The sequence below is a fragment of the Panulirus ornatus genome, chromosome 32, assembly GCF_036320965.1.
Source record: "Panulirus ornatus isolate Po-2019 chromosome 32, ASM3632096v1, whole genome shotgun sequence".
NCBI classification, from domain to species: domain Eukaryota; kingdom Metazoa; phylum Arthropoda; class Malacostraca; order Decapoda; family Palinuridae; genus Panulirus; species Panulirus ornatus.
The window spans coordinates 24,833,650-24,850,112 of record NC_092255.1 but is presented as its reverse complement, the minus strand read 5'-3'; the positions used below and the strand labels follow the sequence as shown (position 1 = coordinate 24,850,112).

Sequence of the window (16,463 nt, the reverse complement as noted above, 5' to 3'; positions counted from 1 at the left end):
CCAAAAGAAGGAACAGAGGGGGCCAGGTGAGGATATTCCAAAAAAGGCCCAGTCCTCTGTTCTTAACGCTACCTCGCTAACGCGGGAAATGGCGAATAGTTTAAAAGAAGAAAAGAAAGAAAGTAGTTAAGAACATTTAGGCAGGAGCACTAGGTAGTAGTAGTAGGTAAGAATATTAGGCGGGAACATTATGGTAGAAGCCTCTACAAACACTGCACTACAGTTCCCCCCGCTAGCAGCCTGTTAGGGGTGAGGCATACAGGCTAAGAACCAGCAATGGAATTTACTAGACATGGAGTTGTCATAGCCACCCCCTTGAGAGTCTCACACAGGAATGAGTGTCAGAGATATACAGACAAATAGATAGATAGATAGATAGATAGATAGATAGATAGATAGATAGAGAGCATTCTTGTACAATGCACTACTCTCATTCTTAACAGTAATATGCATTACCCCTGGGTCACAGCATCAAAATCCCTTTGTCATGTACAGTGGCACTGTATAAAGGCATCGGGGAAATAGGAGTGTGTTCAATCTACAGAGGTAAGTTTCTTGAGTATATCTGTTAAGTTGATTGAGGGGGTGAAGGCATGTACAGAGCATCAGACTGAGGGAAAGCAGTGTGGTTTCAGAAATTGTAGAGGATGTGTGGATCAGGTGTTTGCTTTAAAGAATGAGAGTGAGAAATATTGACACGAGTTGATAGAGACGTTCTGTGGAAGGTCATATGTATATACAGTGTACAAGGAAAGCTGCTAGAGGCAGAGAAGTTTTTATCATGGGTGTAAGGCTTGTGTACTGATAGGAAGAGAGACAATCTAATGATTCTATGGGAAGGATGGTCTGAAGCAGGAGTATGTGATGTCACCATGGTTGTTAAAATTGTTTATGGATGGGATGGATGGTGAGGGAGGTAAATGCCAGCATTTTGGAGAATGGGGTGAGTAAGCAGTCTGTGGAGGATGACTGGGACTCAGATGCGAGTCAGTTGTTGTCTGCTAAAGATACAGCACTGGTGGCAGATTTGAGTGAGAAACTAAAGAAGTTGGTGACTGAAGTTGGAAGTGTGTGAAGGCAAAAACAGTGAGAGTGAATGTGAATAAAAACACTTGTTACTAGGTTCAGCAGGGTTGAAGGACAGTTAGGATGGGATTGAGTTTGAATGAAGAAAAATTGCAGGAAGTGAAGTGTTTCAGATATCTGGAAGTAGACATGACAGTGAATGGAACCATGGAAGCAGAAGTGAGTTATGGGGTGGGGGAGGGTGAAAAGTTTATGAAAGCACTGAAGAAGTGTGAAAAAAGAGAATGTTATCTCAGAGGACAAAAATGGGTATGTTTGAAGTAATGGTAATTCTAACAGTGTTATGTGGATGCAAGGCATGGGATATAGATAGGGTTGTGCACAGTAAGGTGGATTAGTTGGACATGAAAATGTTTAAGGACAATATGTGGTGTGAGGTGATTTGATCGAATAAGTAATGAAAGGGTCAGAGAGATGAATGATAAAAAGAGTGTGGCTGAGAGAGCAGAAAACAGTGATTTGAAATGTTTGGATATATGGGGAGCATGAGTGAGGAAAGGCTGACAAAGAGAATATATGTGTCAAATGTGAAGGGAAAAGGAAGACAATATGTGGTGTGAGGTGATTTGATCAAATAAGTAATGAAAGGGTCAGAGAGATGCGTGATAAAGTGTGGCTGAGAGAGCAGAAAAGGGCGATTTGAAATGTTTGGGTATATGGAGAGTATGAGTGAGGAAAGGCTGACAAAGAGAATATATGTGTCAAAGGTGAAGGGAACAGGGAGAGTGGGAGACCAAACCGGAGATGGAAGGATGGAGTGAAAAAGATTTTGAGTGATTGGGGCCTGTACATGCAGGAGGGCGAAAGGCATGCATGTAACAGAGTGAACAAGAACAATGTGGTGTACTGAGGTCAAGGAAATTCTCACTCCAAAGGAGTCCATCACTCTCCAATGGGGTCCTGGGGTTGTATAATTAAGTATCTTTATATAACAAACACTTGAAAAAAAATGCCTTTACCTGATGACCAAAACAGCAACATAATATAAACATTTATGCCCTAGCTGTAAAACACAGTTCAACAAGCTCCAGTACTGTTAATGATGATATTTAATTTACCATTCAGCCTACTCATATGTGCATTCATTTATGAAAAATAATTAATACATAACTTGTAAACATTAACATGTGGCTGACTGATATGCCATGTTCACCTCATGGGGTCCAGATGAGCTCACTTCCTTGTATGCAGATAAGTTAATAAGTATATGGAGGGGAAGGGATTATGCAAGGGTGAGGTTAGAAGACAGGAGGAGGGAAAAAGTAGATAAGACGAAGGAATCCATAGCAGGGAAGGACAGAATACGATACATTAAAAGACAACAATCTAAAAGACTCCCAACCCTACCCTAATCATAAGATATCTTACTTACTTGAAGTGTTTCCAGAGACCTCTTGGGACATAGTACTGAAGTTTAGAGCATGCTAGATGTGCAAAGATAGCCTGCACCTGTTTGAGAATTCCTATGTGGTATTCTTTCCTGCTTTCTTCATTGGAACTGCCACTCATTGCATCTTCCTCATTACCATCAAGGTTTGTCTGGGATGAGGGAAAATTTGATGTTTAAAAATCTTATATCTTACCATATAACAATTCTATATCACAAACATGAAAAGCAATCTATCACAAATGCTATTGCTTTTAAATAATCAATAGAGCAAAAACCATGAAAATTATCACAAACCTTAAAAAATCACTACTCTTTACTTTTGAAAATGGAGGGTGCTAACCTAAGGAGAGGGGAAGCCATGTATTAAACTCGCAAATACAATTTCTCCTTTACCATTGATGCAAATCTTTTTTAACAATTGTTCACCATTTCTTGTGTTAGAAAGATAATGCTAGGAATAGATAAAACAACAGCCTCATTTGTATACATCCACTCTAGTTGTCACGTATAATACACCACAACCAAAGCCCACCATTCCTGTGAAACCAAGCCCCACACACCAACTCCATGGTTATTCCCGATTGCTTCAAATGTCCTGAACACGCCCACATACCACACTGCTCTAACTTGCCTTATGCCATGCGTGGAATGGTGTAGGCGAGGGAGGCATGTAAAGACAGGGTTAAGCGGAGACTCATTTGCAATGGCCACCCCTTGTTGGGAGATCCCGGAGGGAATGGACATCAGAGATATAGATAGATAGATAGCTCCTAGATACTTAAATTCCCTCACTTCTTCCTCTCTTTTTCCCCCCTATATCCACAGCACAATTTAGTACACTTTCTTCTTTTACTGTAAGGTTTTACAAAATCTATACTTTCAATCTGTTTTCCTTCAAATGCCATTACTATACTTTTACTTGCATTTACCTAAAATCACCTACACTTACACACATCATAAAACACACTTACAACCTTCTGCAATGCCTCTTCACTCTCAGCAAACAACACAGTACCATCTGCGAACAGGTTTGCCAATTGCCACCATATCTCATATATGTATACATACATATATATACACATCCATGTACTTATAAACACACGTACATATTCATACTTGCTCGCCTTCACCCATTCCCAACACCACCCTGCCCCACAGGACACAACACAAATGCATAATGGAAAAGAAAGAAAGATAAAATATACATTCTCTTGTCTCCCATAACTAATTGTTGCTCCCTACATCAGCAAAGTTGTGCCAGGAAACAGATGAAGAAAGGCCACATCCACAGGGGGTAGTGATGCTGTTTCCTATGGGGCAGGGTGGTGTTAGAATGGATAAAGGTGAGCAAGTATGAATATGAATATACATTTATACATTCATTCATTATACTTGATCGTAATTTCCTGCATCAGCCAAGCAGTGCCAGGAAATAGACGAAGAATGGCCCATCCACTCATATACAAATATATACCCACAAACACCCACACATGCACATACATACATATACACATCAACAAATATATACATACACATACATATCAACATATAAATACAAAGACAGACATATACATACATACACATGTACATGTTCATGGTTGCTTGCATTCATTCATTCCTGTTGCTACCCCATCCCACAGGAAACAGCATCACTACCCCCTGTGAGGTAGTGCCAAGAAAAACAAAAAAGGCAACGGTTATTCACACTCAGTCTCTAGCTGTCATGTGTAATGCACCATAACCACATCTCCCAATCCACATCCAGGCCCCTCAGACCTTTCCATGGTCTACCCAAAACATTTCATATGCCCTGGTTCAGTCCACTGACAACATGTCGACCCTAGTGTACAACAGTGTACAAATTCATTCTATTCCTTGCATGCCTCTCACCCTCCAGTATGTTCAGGCTCCAATCACTCAAAATCTTTTTCACTCCGTCCTTCCACCTCCAATTTGGTCTCCAACTTCTCCTTGTTCCCTCCACCTGACACATATATCCTCTGTCAATGTTTCTTCACTCATTCTCTCCATATGTACAAACCATTTCAACACACCCTCTTCTGCTCTCAAAACCGCTCTCTTTATATTTCCACACCTCTCTTACCCTTTCATCACTTACTTGATCAAACCACCTAACATCTTATATTGTCCTCAATCATTTCATTTCCAACACATCCACCCTCCTCCGTACAACTCTATCTATAGCCCATACAATATTGTTGGAACTACTATTCCTTCAAAAGTACTCATTTTTGCTCTCCGAGATAACATTCTCTCCTTCCACACATTCTTCATCACTCCCAAAACCTTCGCCTCCTCCCCCACCCTGTGACTCACTTCTGCTTCCATGGTTCCATTCACTGCTAAGTCCACTCCCAGATATCTAAAACACTCCACTTCCTCAAATTTTTCTCCACTCAAACTTACATCCCAATTAACTTGACCCTCAACCTACTGAACCTAATAACCTTGCTTTTATTCACACTTACTATCAACCTTCTCCTTTCACACACTTTTCCAAACTCAGTCATCAATTTCTGCAGTTTCTTTGTCTGTTTCCTGGCGCTACTTTGCTAATGCAGGAAATGGTGATCAAGTATAATAAATATCGACTGAGAGGGTGAAGGCATGTACAGACCATCAGACTGGGGAAGGAGCACTATGGTTTTAGAAGCAGTAGAGAATGCATGCATTAGGTGTTTACTTTAAAGACTATAAGTGAGAAACAGAAAAAGATGGATTTGTATGCAGCACTTATGGATCTAGGGAAAGCATATGACAGGGCTGATAGAGATGCTCTATGGAAGGTCTTAAGAATATATGGTGTGGGAAGTATGCTGCTAGAAGCGGAGAAGTTTTTATCAAGGGTGTAAGGCATGTGTACAAGTAGGAAGAGAAGAAAGTGATTGGTTCCTAGTGAAAGTTGGTCTGTTGCTGGGGTGTGTAATGTCTCCATGGTTGTTTAATTTGTTTATGGATGGGATGGTTAGGGAGGTAAATGCAAGTCTTGGTGTGTGTGTGTGTGTGTGTGTGTGTGTGTGTGTGTGTGTGTGTGTGTGTCTGTGTGTGTGTGTGTGTAAATGTGTGTGTATTTGTGTGTGTGTGTGTGCGTGTAAACAATGTGAAGATACACAATGTCTGCATTAAAAGCCCAAGGACCTAAGGATACGCTTCATCTGCTTGATTTTGTGCTATATACCAGTAATACTTACTAAAATGTTTTAGTAATTCATTACATCATTGGTCGCAAATAAGAATATGAAATAACATGGAAATAAAGTGAAGTACTGGAGGGAGAGAAATGGGGGAAGAATGCACAAAATGGTGTATATGAGGGAGGCAAGTAATGAGAGGGATATGTAGGGGCTTTTGCAGTGGCCATCCATCTGATGGGAATTTGTGGCACGAACAGGTGTCAGAGATACAGACAGATGGACAGAATACGATAATATGAAATGAAGTTTAATTCTAAACCATCATACTGTTACAAATACAAAAATCAAATAATCTGAAATATAAAACTGGTACTCACCCTTCATCCTTAGTGGCTTTCATTTTTGTTGGACCCTGAACTTTTTCTGATTGCTGGCCATACTCAAAGTATTTTTCAAATTCTTAATCATGTACCACTAGCTTCTATAACACACTGAATAATAATAAATGCTATATACTCTCATTTTTTAACTGTAACACCATAATAATAATGAATGCTATATACTCTCATCTTTTGATTGTAACACCGTGAAAAGTCACTGGAAATGCTTCATGTTAACATACATTTCCTCAGGATCAACTGTTCTCCTTTATCTGCTTCTGAATGTATGCACTCTGAGGATCACAGTCACTAAACATCTAGAATTCTGGGAAATACAGTTGGACACCACCTATTCCCAAGATTTCAAAACACTTAGATCTGCATGCACATGGAAGGCTGATTTTTCTTGCCTCCGCACACTTCCTGAACTCCACTGCATTCTGAAACTTTTTGGCCTTCATTCTCCACTCTTCCAGATTCCTAAGCTGTTTGGATACACCAGATGGTGTTCCAAGTCCTGTGGTAGCTAAGGTAGGACTCAATTCCATTGTAGAAGCAATTTATCTCTAATAAATAACAAGAAAAGCACGTCTAAAAGTTCCAACAAGCGGTATAGACACTTACTGAACCAGCACTGCTGCCCGAGAGGAAGGGGAAGTGCAGTGATTGGCCAAGCGTGGCCATGTGATTACGAACCCACTGTGTGATTGACACTCGGCCTGGGAAGCATTAGTCACGTCAGGCACAAAACAAAACGCCTAGTTCTACGATGAAGAGGTATTTCACTAGATTTTGCTTTCATAAGGACATGAACGTTTCCCAGTTCCTCAACAGTCTTATGGAATATACCATCAGATTTAGGACACTTTTGGGTACATATTTCACCCACATATCACAAACTGATTTTCATGGTGATAAGATGCTTCCTGAACAAAAGATGTCATTACTAAAGGTCTTGCTATATAGATGAGATTGTACAACAGGTACCACAAATGTAAGAACTTCCAAACTGAGTGTTCATTCTGACATTGTTAAATGACATAATGGAAATGTGTCGATTGCTAATCACAGAACACATCTAACTACAAGAAGGCTTACCTAAAAAAAAAGTAAATCTGTAATGCTACTCATACCTCTTGCTCCATTCTCTCTTCTCCACTAAAATCTTCTTCAGGATCTGTTGCTGCTCCTTCCACTGCTAACACACCATGTCTTAAAAAGGAACAAGTAAAAGAAAAACATCTGTTGTTGATAAAAATAATTTCAAAACCATTAACTAATCCAATTAATCTCCAGCTAAAAAAAACGTTTCTCATTTCATCAGAAAGGGAACAAAATATTTCTTAAATTTTTGATGAAGAAAATATATCCTAGCACTCTACACATTAGCAACAGTCCCTTTCCTTCAATACCTCATGATACATATCCTCACTCTACCTCTCCTCTGGTTCAGCTATTTGTACAACAACAGCCATACAAAAGTAAATGCATTAGCTTTCACTCCATTCAACCAGCTCCTGCCACATCCAAAAATCATTCTATCCTAAAACTCATGTAGTGTCCCATATAGTCATTACTTACCTAAGAAACCCCAAAACCCTCTCATGGGGCTCCTGCAGCTTTGAGGCTGCACTACACATGGGAGCAGGGTACGGTGTGTTCCTCTTAATCAAAAAGATCTTTGTTAACTGTACTTTCTTCTGTATGCTGATAATAATACAGCGTAACTGAAAGTGACTCTTTTCTCATGTTACCACTCACTGAAGGAGTCCAGAAATAAAGCATTACCTCTTTTAATAAGGCTGCTGCAATGTGAAGGCTGTGCTAAATCAGTAGCTGGGAGATGATGGACTCATCTGGAGTGACAAATTCTTTAACATGAAAGTACTCATTTTCATACAAAGACAGAGATACCTTTTTGAAGGTGACTTTTCACTTGAAGTGTAAGCACCCTCAACAGCCAATTTCTTTGCACTGCTAAACCTAATAACCTAGATTTTATTCACAATTACTCTTAACTTTCTTCTTTAAAACACTCTCCCAAACACAGATATCATCATGTGCAGTGTCTCCATCAAATCTGCCACCAGTGTGATGACACCAGCAAACAACAAATGACTCATCTCCCAGGCTCCTTTAACCATATACTGCATACCTGCCCCTCTCTCGTAGACCCTTGCACTTCCCTCCCCAATCATGCCACCAATAAACTAATTAAACAGCCATGGTGACATCACACATCCCTTCCACCATCACCTGGAACCATTCACCCTCCTCTTTACCTACTCGCACACAAACCTTACTCTCTGGATAAAAACTCCTCACTACTTCTAATAGTTTGCCCCCTACACTATATATCAGCAACACTTTCAACAAAGCATCTCTATCAACCTATGACTTTCTCCTCATCCATAAATGGCACATACAAATCCCTGTTCTCAAATAATTTAAAAAATCATAAGTGAAAATGCCTTTTCTTTTCAAATATAATAATCTAAAAAATCTTAATTGAAAAAATCTTTTCTATCAAAGGAAAATCATGTTTGTAGATTTTTCTGTTTATATTTATTGGTTTCCCCGTGTTAGCAAGGTAGTGCCAGGAACAAAGAAAAGGCCTCACTAGCCTGAGCCTTTGAGGAGGGTGAGCACTCCCTGCTTGGCTCCTCCTTTGTTTCCATCTTTTGGAAACTGAAATAAACATTATTATATATTCACCCCCTCCCACCAGTTACATTCTACGACATGCATGGAACATGGAGGAACAATTACTTCTCCCCTACCCAAGGGACATGCTCATGCAGATAACCAGTCAATCAATTTATTCTCAATCCATTCTCATCTATGTGGAGTGGGTGCAAGTCCATAGCAACATCACATAATGTTAACCCAATAAAATTTTCCCCATAATAATGTTTTAGTACAGCATTTAATTATCAATAAACAGGAAGAAACACACAATTACCTTATTTGCCTAATCATATAGAGCTGCTGAAGGACTGAGTTCATATAACAGGTGGCTCCAGCATTCTTCAACCCAACAAACCCTTTTATTGGTCGTGGGCCGACAGGTGGTAAATATTCCCATTCACCGATGCTCTCATCACAATCTGTATAATGAAATTGACATTCTTATCCAAACAGGTGTAATTAACTTTTATGTACTTTATGTAATTCATGAGACTCAAGAGCACACCTTCAAATGGAAAGACATGTAAAGACAAGGTCACCAAACTAAATTCATTCTGCCACAATCCATATTCAGAGCACGATGGCATGTTAAATTTTTCCTACACAATCCACAATCTAAACCTTGGTCTGTGTCCATTAGCCAATTCTGGCACAGATAAACCAATAATGCATAAAATGCATACTAAGTAGACTTGTTATCTGGTGATAATCCTGGTAAGTAGCAGCAATGAAGTTCACCAGTTATGGAGACTCTTTTGCCATGGGAAACCCACTGAGGATGTACCAGGAAGGAAGCGACATCAGAGATACAGACAGATATACCACTGGTACACCAGATGCCCTATATGAAGTACACCTATGTAAAATCAACAATATTCTCTAAAGATGAAAGCAGCTTCACCAGATGTCTACTCAGTAAAAAAAAAAAAAAAAAAAACTAAAGTTCTGTCACAAGACATCCTTACCTACTGCCTATGTGTTGAAGGGGCAAACTGACTTCCAATCTGCACACCATGGTGCTTTGACAAGTGAGCCTACCATCTCCAACAGAGGTAACAAACAAACAAATATCTAAGATTTGAATATCACTGGATTAGCTTATCAGGGTTAACTATGCTCATAACACTCACAGAAAATGATACATAAAATTCTGAAGTAAAACAATCTGGCAAATCCCTCAAGGTGCTGGCCATGGCAAAAGTCTCCATATCTGGTGAACTCCATCGCCACTTCTTAGCCTTTACTGCCTCACCCTTAACAAACAACTGGTGGAGGGCAACACTAACACAAGTGTTTACAGAAGCTCCTAACTAACATTCCTACTGCCTACTACCTAATGTTCCAACCTACTACTACTACCTAATGCTCCAACCTACTGTCCCTACCCATTACTTCTACCTAATGTTCCCACTTATTACTTCTATTTGTTGCTCTTACCATTGTGCCAAAAGGCCGGGCTAGCACACAGTACTCACCAAAGTTACAAAGAATGAGTTGTGAGAGTTAAGTGTTGTTAAGCGTTATGTGTGACAAGGAGAGATTGTACATTTGTGGTCAGAATGAGAGGCAGTCCACATGTAGGTGAGGCAGAAAGAAAAGACAGTTATCTGGATCAGAGGAGTGCAACCTGATAACCACTTAAGCGATGACTAACTAGAAAGCTGCCACTAAACATCTAGTAGTTCCACTAATGTACCCCCTGGTTGGTTCCTGCCTCCCAACTATTACTAGAACTTACCTGAATAATACATATTTGTGAGCATTTCTGCTAGAAGTTTGAGGTTAGGGACACAGCCTGTACATAAAGTGACTAGGAGTTCATATGCTGCTATCACAGTTGGTTGAGTTGAGCACACTGGTATGGCCTGTAAATAATCATTATATATTTCCTTTGCATATCAGTATATAATGAATCATTACCTGCAAATACAACAATAACCCCAAGTAATCTATAAAACCCATATCACCCCAACCTCACACAATGGGACATCTGCACACTTTTTCCCAGCCTATGTTTGCAAGCCATCCTGCCACCTAATCTTTAATGTAGTAATACATTCAACATTTTCAATTTCACCCTTACTCAGTCAGTCCTCTCCAACAATGCACTTAATCTAATTCAGTATTCAAATAACAGCACTAAAATTTTTTCTGTGTCATTTCATGAAGAATTATCTTCCCTCTAAATTAATCTTCAGCTCTTCATGCCTAATCTCAAAAAAAATTTGTTACATCCAATACTGACAGCAGTGACACACCCATTTAATATTCTTTCAAATATCTCCTTTCCCTTTTTATATTAACTATGAAACAGAATAATTCATTTGAAATAATCAAATGAGGCTTATCTCCTGAAAAAAAACTCTTACAGAACATCTTTAAACATATGCTACTAAAGAAAATTTCCAGACAAGTCATATACTTTCCTCTATATTAACGTGGGATAGTACTGAAGTGACAAGGAAGTGCCCTGGATGACAGTATGAATGCTCCTAACCAATGCAAGCACATAATGATTATGGGCTTTTTCTTAGCATGATTTCACTCTACTCGTTAACTTAAAAGACATTATGTTTTTTCCATCTATGACTCTATGCATCCCAAATGCATCATATGCTTATTTTCTTACATATCATTCATATATTTAATTACTTTCTTACATATCATTCATATATCTAATCTTTCTTTTCATACTTAATTGCTGTTTCCCACATTAGCAAGGTAGCATCAGGAAACAGACAAAGAAAGATACAGCCACTCACTGCCTAACTGGAAGCTGCAATCACAAGAAAGTATCGTACTGCATATCACTAGCCCGGGAAAAGATCAAAATTCAAAATTTGAAGTGTGGTTTCAACTGAATCGCTATCACATCATCATAAAGTCGAAAAATCTAGAGTCAAACCACCATACACTGGGGAGCATCTGTACATACACATACATATACATTCATGATTGCCTTTCTCCACTTCCAGCACCACCCAACCCTAAAAAAACAGCACACATAAGTGCATATATTTTTTCATCTATTTATGAATACTTAATTGCTGTTTCCCACATCAGCAAGGTAGTGCCAGGAAACTGACAAATAATAATAACAACAATAATAATAATAATAATAATAATAATAATAATAATAATAATAATAATAATAATACAAAAAAAACACTGTCAATGAGATATCTATTCAATGACACAAACAGCCCTGTACTTTCTGTGCATACCTCAGTAAAACTCATCTTGCCGAGGTAAGGTGAATTCTTCCATAAGTTTTCAAACTGCTCTGTGAAATCCATAACTATTCTTTGCATTTTTGCATCCCACTTTTGTGTGCTAGGGTAGGTACCTATGATATCCCCGAAGAACAAATGAGGTACGTACATCCAAATGAGCATACATTATTAATTTGTGATGCTGTTTTTGTTTGTACAGTCTTCTCTTTTATGTGAATTTGCTCACAAATCAATTCTCTATACTACTATAAAACCAAATAGTAAATAGTTTACTGGCATCATTACTAAAGTCTTTCTGAGATCCAAACTATTTCCAATGTGTAAATGTTTACAATTATCATAAATTCATGACACTCTTTTTGGTATTACTTTTTTTTCTGAAGTCAATTTGTTTGTGAGATTGTTCTATACTAAACACCCAAAATAATAAATCTTAAACCAACACCACTATTACAGCAAATTTATTGAGATGCACACTATCATTAGCATATATACATGTTTCTACTTTGTGATGCTATTTTTGGTCTTGCATGGCTTTTAAGTGCATTTGTTGGTCTGATATTCTGCACACATTTCAGGCCATATGACATACCTTCAGACCTGAAATTAGATTTCACTTGAATTTCTAAAGCAATGGCCACCAATTGCATGGCTTACAAGATAAACCAAACACAAAACAATCATGATTATAAGTAAAATGATGTAATACTAAACACGTACCTGCTCAGCAGGCACCTCTGCTGCATGCTCTAACTGAAGGTACACCTTAGAAAATGGGAATATAAAGTCTTCTACAAGTTCCTGTAAAGATAATATATCAAGCAATTAGCTTTCACATAAAAGCACATGACAACTTTAGTATACAACTTTTGACCTATAACTATTATAAAAGGTTACAATATAAACAAATGCCATGTGACACTATGAAACATGGGTCACAAGCAACATTTCATTAACACTCAAGTTTTCGTAAACAAATCATTTCATAAACATTCATATTTTTATTTTTATTTTTTTTTTCATCTTTTTGCTTTGTCGCTATCTCCCGCGTTTGCGAGGTAGCGCAAGGAAACAGACGATAGAAATGGCCCAACCCACCCCCATACATATGTATATACATACATCCACACACGCAAATATACATACCTACACAGCTTTCCATGGTTTACCCCAGACGCTTCACATGCCCTGATTCAATCCACTGACAGCACGTCAACCCCGGTATACCACATTGATCCAATTCACTTTATTCCTTGCCCTCCTTTCACCCTCCTGCATGTTCAGGCCCCGATCACACAAAATCTTTTTCACTCCATCTTTCCACCTCCAATTTGGTCTCCCACCTCTCCTCGTTCCCTCCAACTCCGACACATATATCCTCTTAGTCAATCTTTCCTCACTCATTCTCTCCATGTGCCCGAACCATTTCAAAACACCCTCTTCTGCTCTCTCAACAACGCTCTTTTTATTTCCACGCACCTCTCTTACCCTTACGTTACTTACTCGATCAAACCACCTCACACCACACATTGTCCTCAAACATCTCATTTCCAGCACATCCATCCTCCTGCGCACTACTCTATCCATAGCCCACGCCTCGCAACCATACAACATTGTTGGAACCACTATTCCTTCAAACATACCCATTTTTGCTTTCCGAGATAATGTTCTCGACTTCCACACATTCTTCAAGGCTCCCAGGATTTTCGCCCCCTCCCCCACCCTATGATCCACTTCCGCTTCCATGGTTCCATCCGCTGCCAGATCCACTCCCAGATATCTAAAACACTTTACTTCCTCCAGTTTTGCTCCATTCAAACTTACCTCCCAATTGACTTGACCCTCAACCCTACTGTACCTAATTACCTTGCTCTTATTCACATTTACTCTTAACTTTATTCTTTCACACACTTTACCAAACTCAGTCACCAGCTTTTGCAGTTTCTCACATGAATCAGCCACCAGCGCTGTATCATCAGCGAACAACAACTGACTCACTTCCCAAGCTCTCTCATCCCCAACAGACTTCATACTTGCCCCTCTTTCCAAAACTCTTGCATTTACCTCCCTAACAACCCCATCCATAAACAAATTAAACAACCATGGAGACATCACACACCCCTGCCACAAACCTACATTCACTGAGAACCAATCACTTTCCTCTCTTCCTACACGTACACATGCCTTACATCCTCGATAAAAACTTTTCACTGCTTCTAACAACTTGCCTCCCACACCATATATTCTTAATACCTTCCACAGAGCATCTCTATCAACTCTATCATATGCCTTCTCCAGATCCATAAATGCTACATACAAATCCATTTGCTTTTCTAAGTATTTCTCACATACATTCTTCAAAGCAAACACCTGATCCACACATCCTCTACCACTTCTGAAACCACACTGCTCTTCCCCAATCTGATGCTCTGTACATGCCTTCACCCTCTCAATCAATACCCTCCCATATAATTTACGAGGAATACTCAACAAACTTATACCTCTGCAATCTGAGCACTCACTCTTATCCCCTTTGCCTCTGTACAATGGCACTATGCACGCATTCCACCAATCCTCAGGCACCTCACCATGAGTCATACATACATTAAATAACCTTACCAACCAGTCAATAATACAGTCACCCCCTTTTTTAATAAATTTTTTTAATAAATATTTTATATTTTCTATTATATTTTGTCGCTGTCTCCCGCGTTAGCAAGGTAGCACGAGGAAACAGAAGAAAGAATGGCCCAACCCACCCACATACACATGAATATACATATCTTTACATTTCAACGTATACATATATATACATACACAGGTGAGGATATTCCCTCAAAGGCCCAGTTCTCTGTTCTTAATGCTACCCCACTAATGCGGGTAATGGCGAATAGTTTGAAAGAAAAAAGAAACATACACATATACACGTGTACACAATTCATATTTGCTGCCCTCATTCATTCCTGTTGCCTCCTCGCCACACATGAAATAACAACCCCCTCCCCAGCATGTGCGCGAGGTAGCGCTAAGAAAAGACAACAAAGGCCACATTCATTCACACTCAGTCTCTAGCTGCAATGTATAATGCACCAAAACCACAGCTCCCTTTCCACATCCAGGCCCCACACAACTTTCCATGGTTTACCCCAGACACTTCACATGCCCTGGTTCAATCCATTGACAGCACGTCGACCCCAGTATACCACATCTTTCCAATTCACTCTATTCCTTCCACGCCTTTCACCCTCCTGCATGTCCAGGCCCTGATCACTTAAAATCTTTTTCACTCCATCTTTCCACCCCCAATTTGGTCTCTCACTTCTCCTCATTCCCTCCACCTCTGACACATATATCCTCTTTGTCAAGCTTTCCTCTCATTCTCTCCATGTGTCCAAACCATTTCAAAACACCCTCTTCTGCTCTCTCAACCACACTCTTTTTATTACCACACATCTATCTTACCCTTTCATTACTTACTCGATCAAACCACCTCACACCACATATTGTCCTCAAACATCTCATTTCCAACACATCCACCCTCCTCCGCACAACTCTATCTACAGCCCACGCCTCGCAACCATATAACATTGTTGGAACCACTATTCCTTCAAACATATCCCTTTTTGCTTTCCAGGATAACGTTTTCGACTTCCACAGATTCTTCAATGCTCCCAGAACTTTCGCCCCCTCCCCCACCCTATGATTCACTTCCACTTTTATGGTTACATCCGCTGCCAAATCCAATCCCAGATATCTAAAACACTTCACTTCCTCTACTTTTTCTCCATTCAAACTTACCTCCCAATTGACTTGTCCCTCAACCCTACTGTACCTAATAACGTTGCTCTTATTCACATTTACTCTCAGCTTTCTTCTTTCACACACTTTACCAAACTCAGTCACCAGCTTCTGCAGTTTCTCACCTGAATCAGCCACCAGCACTGTATCATCAGCGAACAACAAGATGCATTCCTATAATCTCAAGTGGTTTTAGTACATTTCTATTCCATTTCTCCCCAACTTCAACAAAAAGAAATTATTGATATTTGCTATATCTCTGGAGAAAAGGAGTAAGAGTAACTGTGAATGTCATGGAGACTTTGACCACGGCCACCCCTTTCAGGGAGTTCCAATTGGAACAAGCATGAGACATAAAGATAGATAGATAGATATAATTGTGAATATGAAGGCAATTTTGGTTGGTGGTTTCAAAGTGGTGGCTCAACTTTGGATTGCAATAAAATAAACATCCATGCGTTTTTTTGCGTGAATAGTGTGCAAAATGCACTCGGCAGCTTATATTCAAGTAAATACGCTTATCCATGTTACTATCCATCTGTCTATATCTCTGAAGCCCACTCCCTCTGGCAACTCCTATCAATGGGTGGCCATGGCAAGAATCTCCACTTATCCCTGTTCTTACATGCCTCCCTCGAACACACTATTCCACACATTCTTCCAGCATTTCTCTTCCTCCAGTATTCCTCCACCCTATTAGCCCATGTCACAGGTTACATGTACATTTATCATA

The 16,463-nt window shown here is 39.5% G+C and overlaps 1 protein-coding gene across 1 annotated transcript in view; it reads right to left on the bottom strand.

The window, feature by feature from the left end:
• The window catches only part of LOC139759273 (ubiquitin carboxyl-terminal hydrolase 9X-like), a 144,189-nt gene that overhangs the window by 55,048 nt on the left and 72,678 nt on the right, over positions 1-16,463 (bottom strand). The window contains exons 29-33 of the mRNA XM_071681418.1: positions 12,653-12,733; positions 10,438-10,564; positions 8,974-9,118; positions 7,145-7,223; positions 2,459-2,625 (exon numbers count right to left, since the gene is read on the bottom strand). Of these exons, the coding sequence (XP_071537519.1) occupies positions 2,459-2,625; positions 7,145-7,223; positions 8,974-9,118; positions 10,438-10,564; positions 12,653-12,733 (599 nt within the window). The remainder of the gene's footprint in view (positions 1-2,458; positions 2,626-7,144; positions 7,224-8,973; positions 9,119-10,437; positions 10,565-12,652; positions 12,734-16,463) is intronic.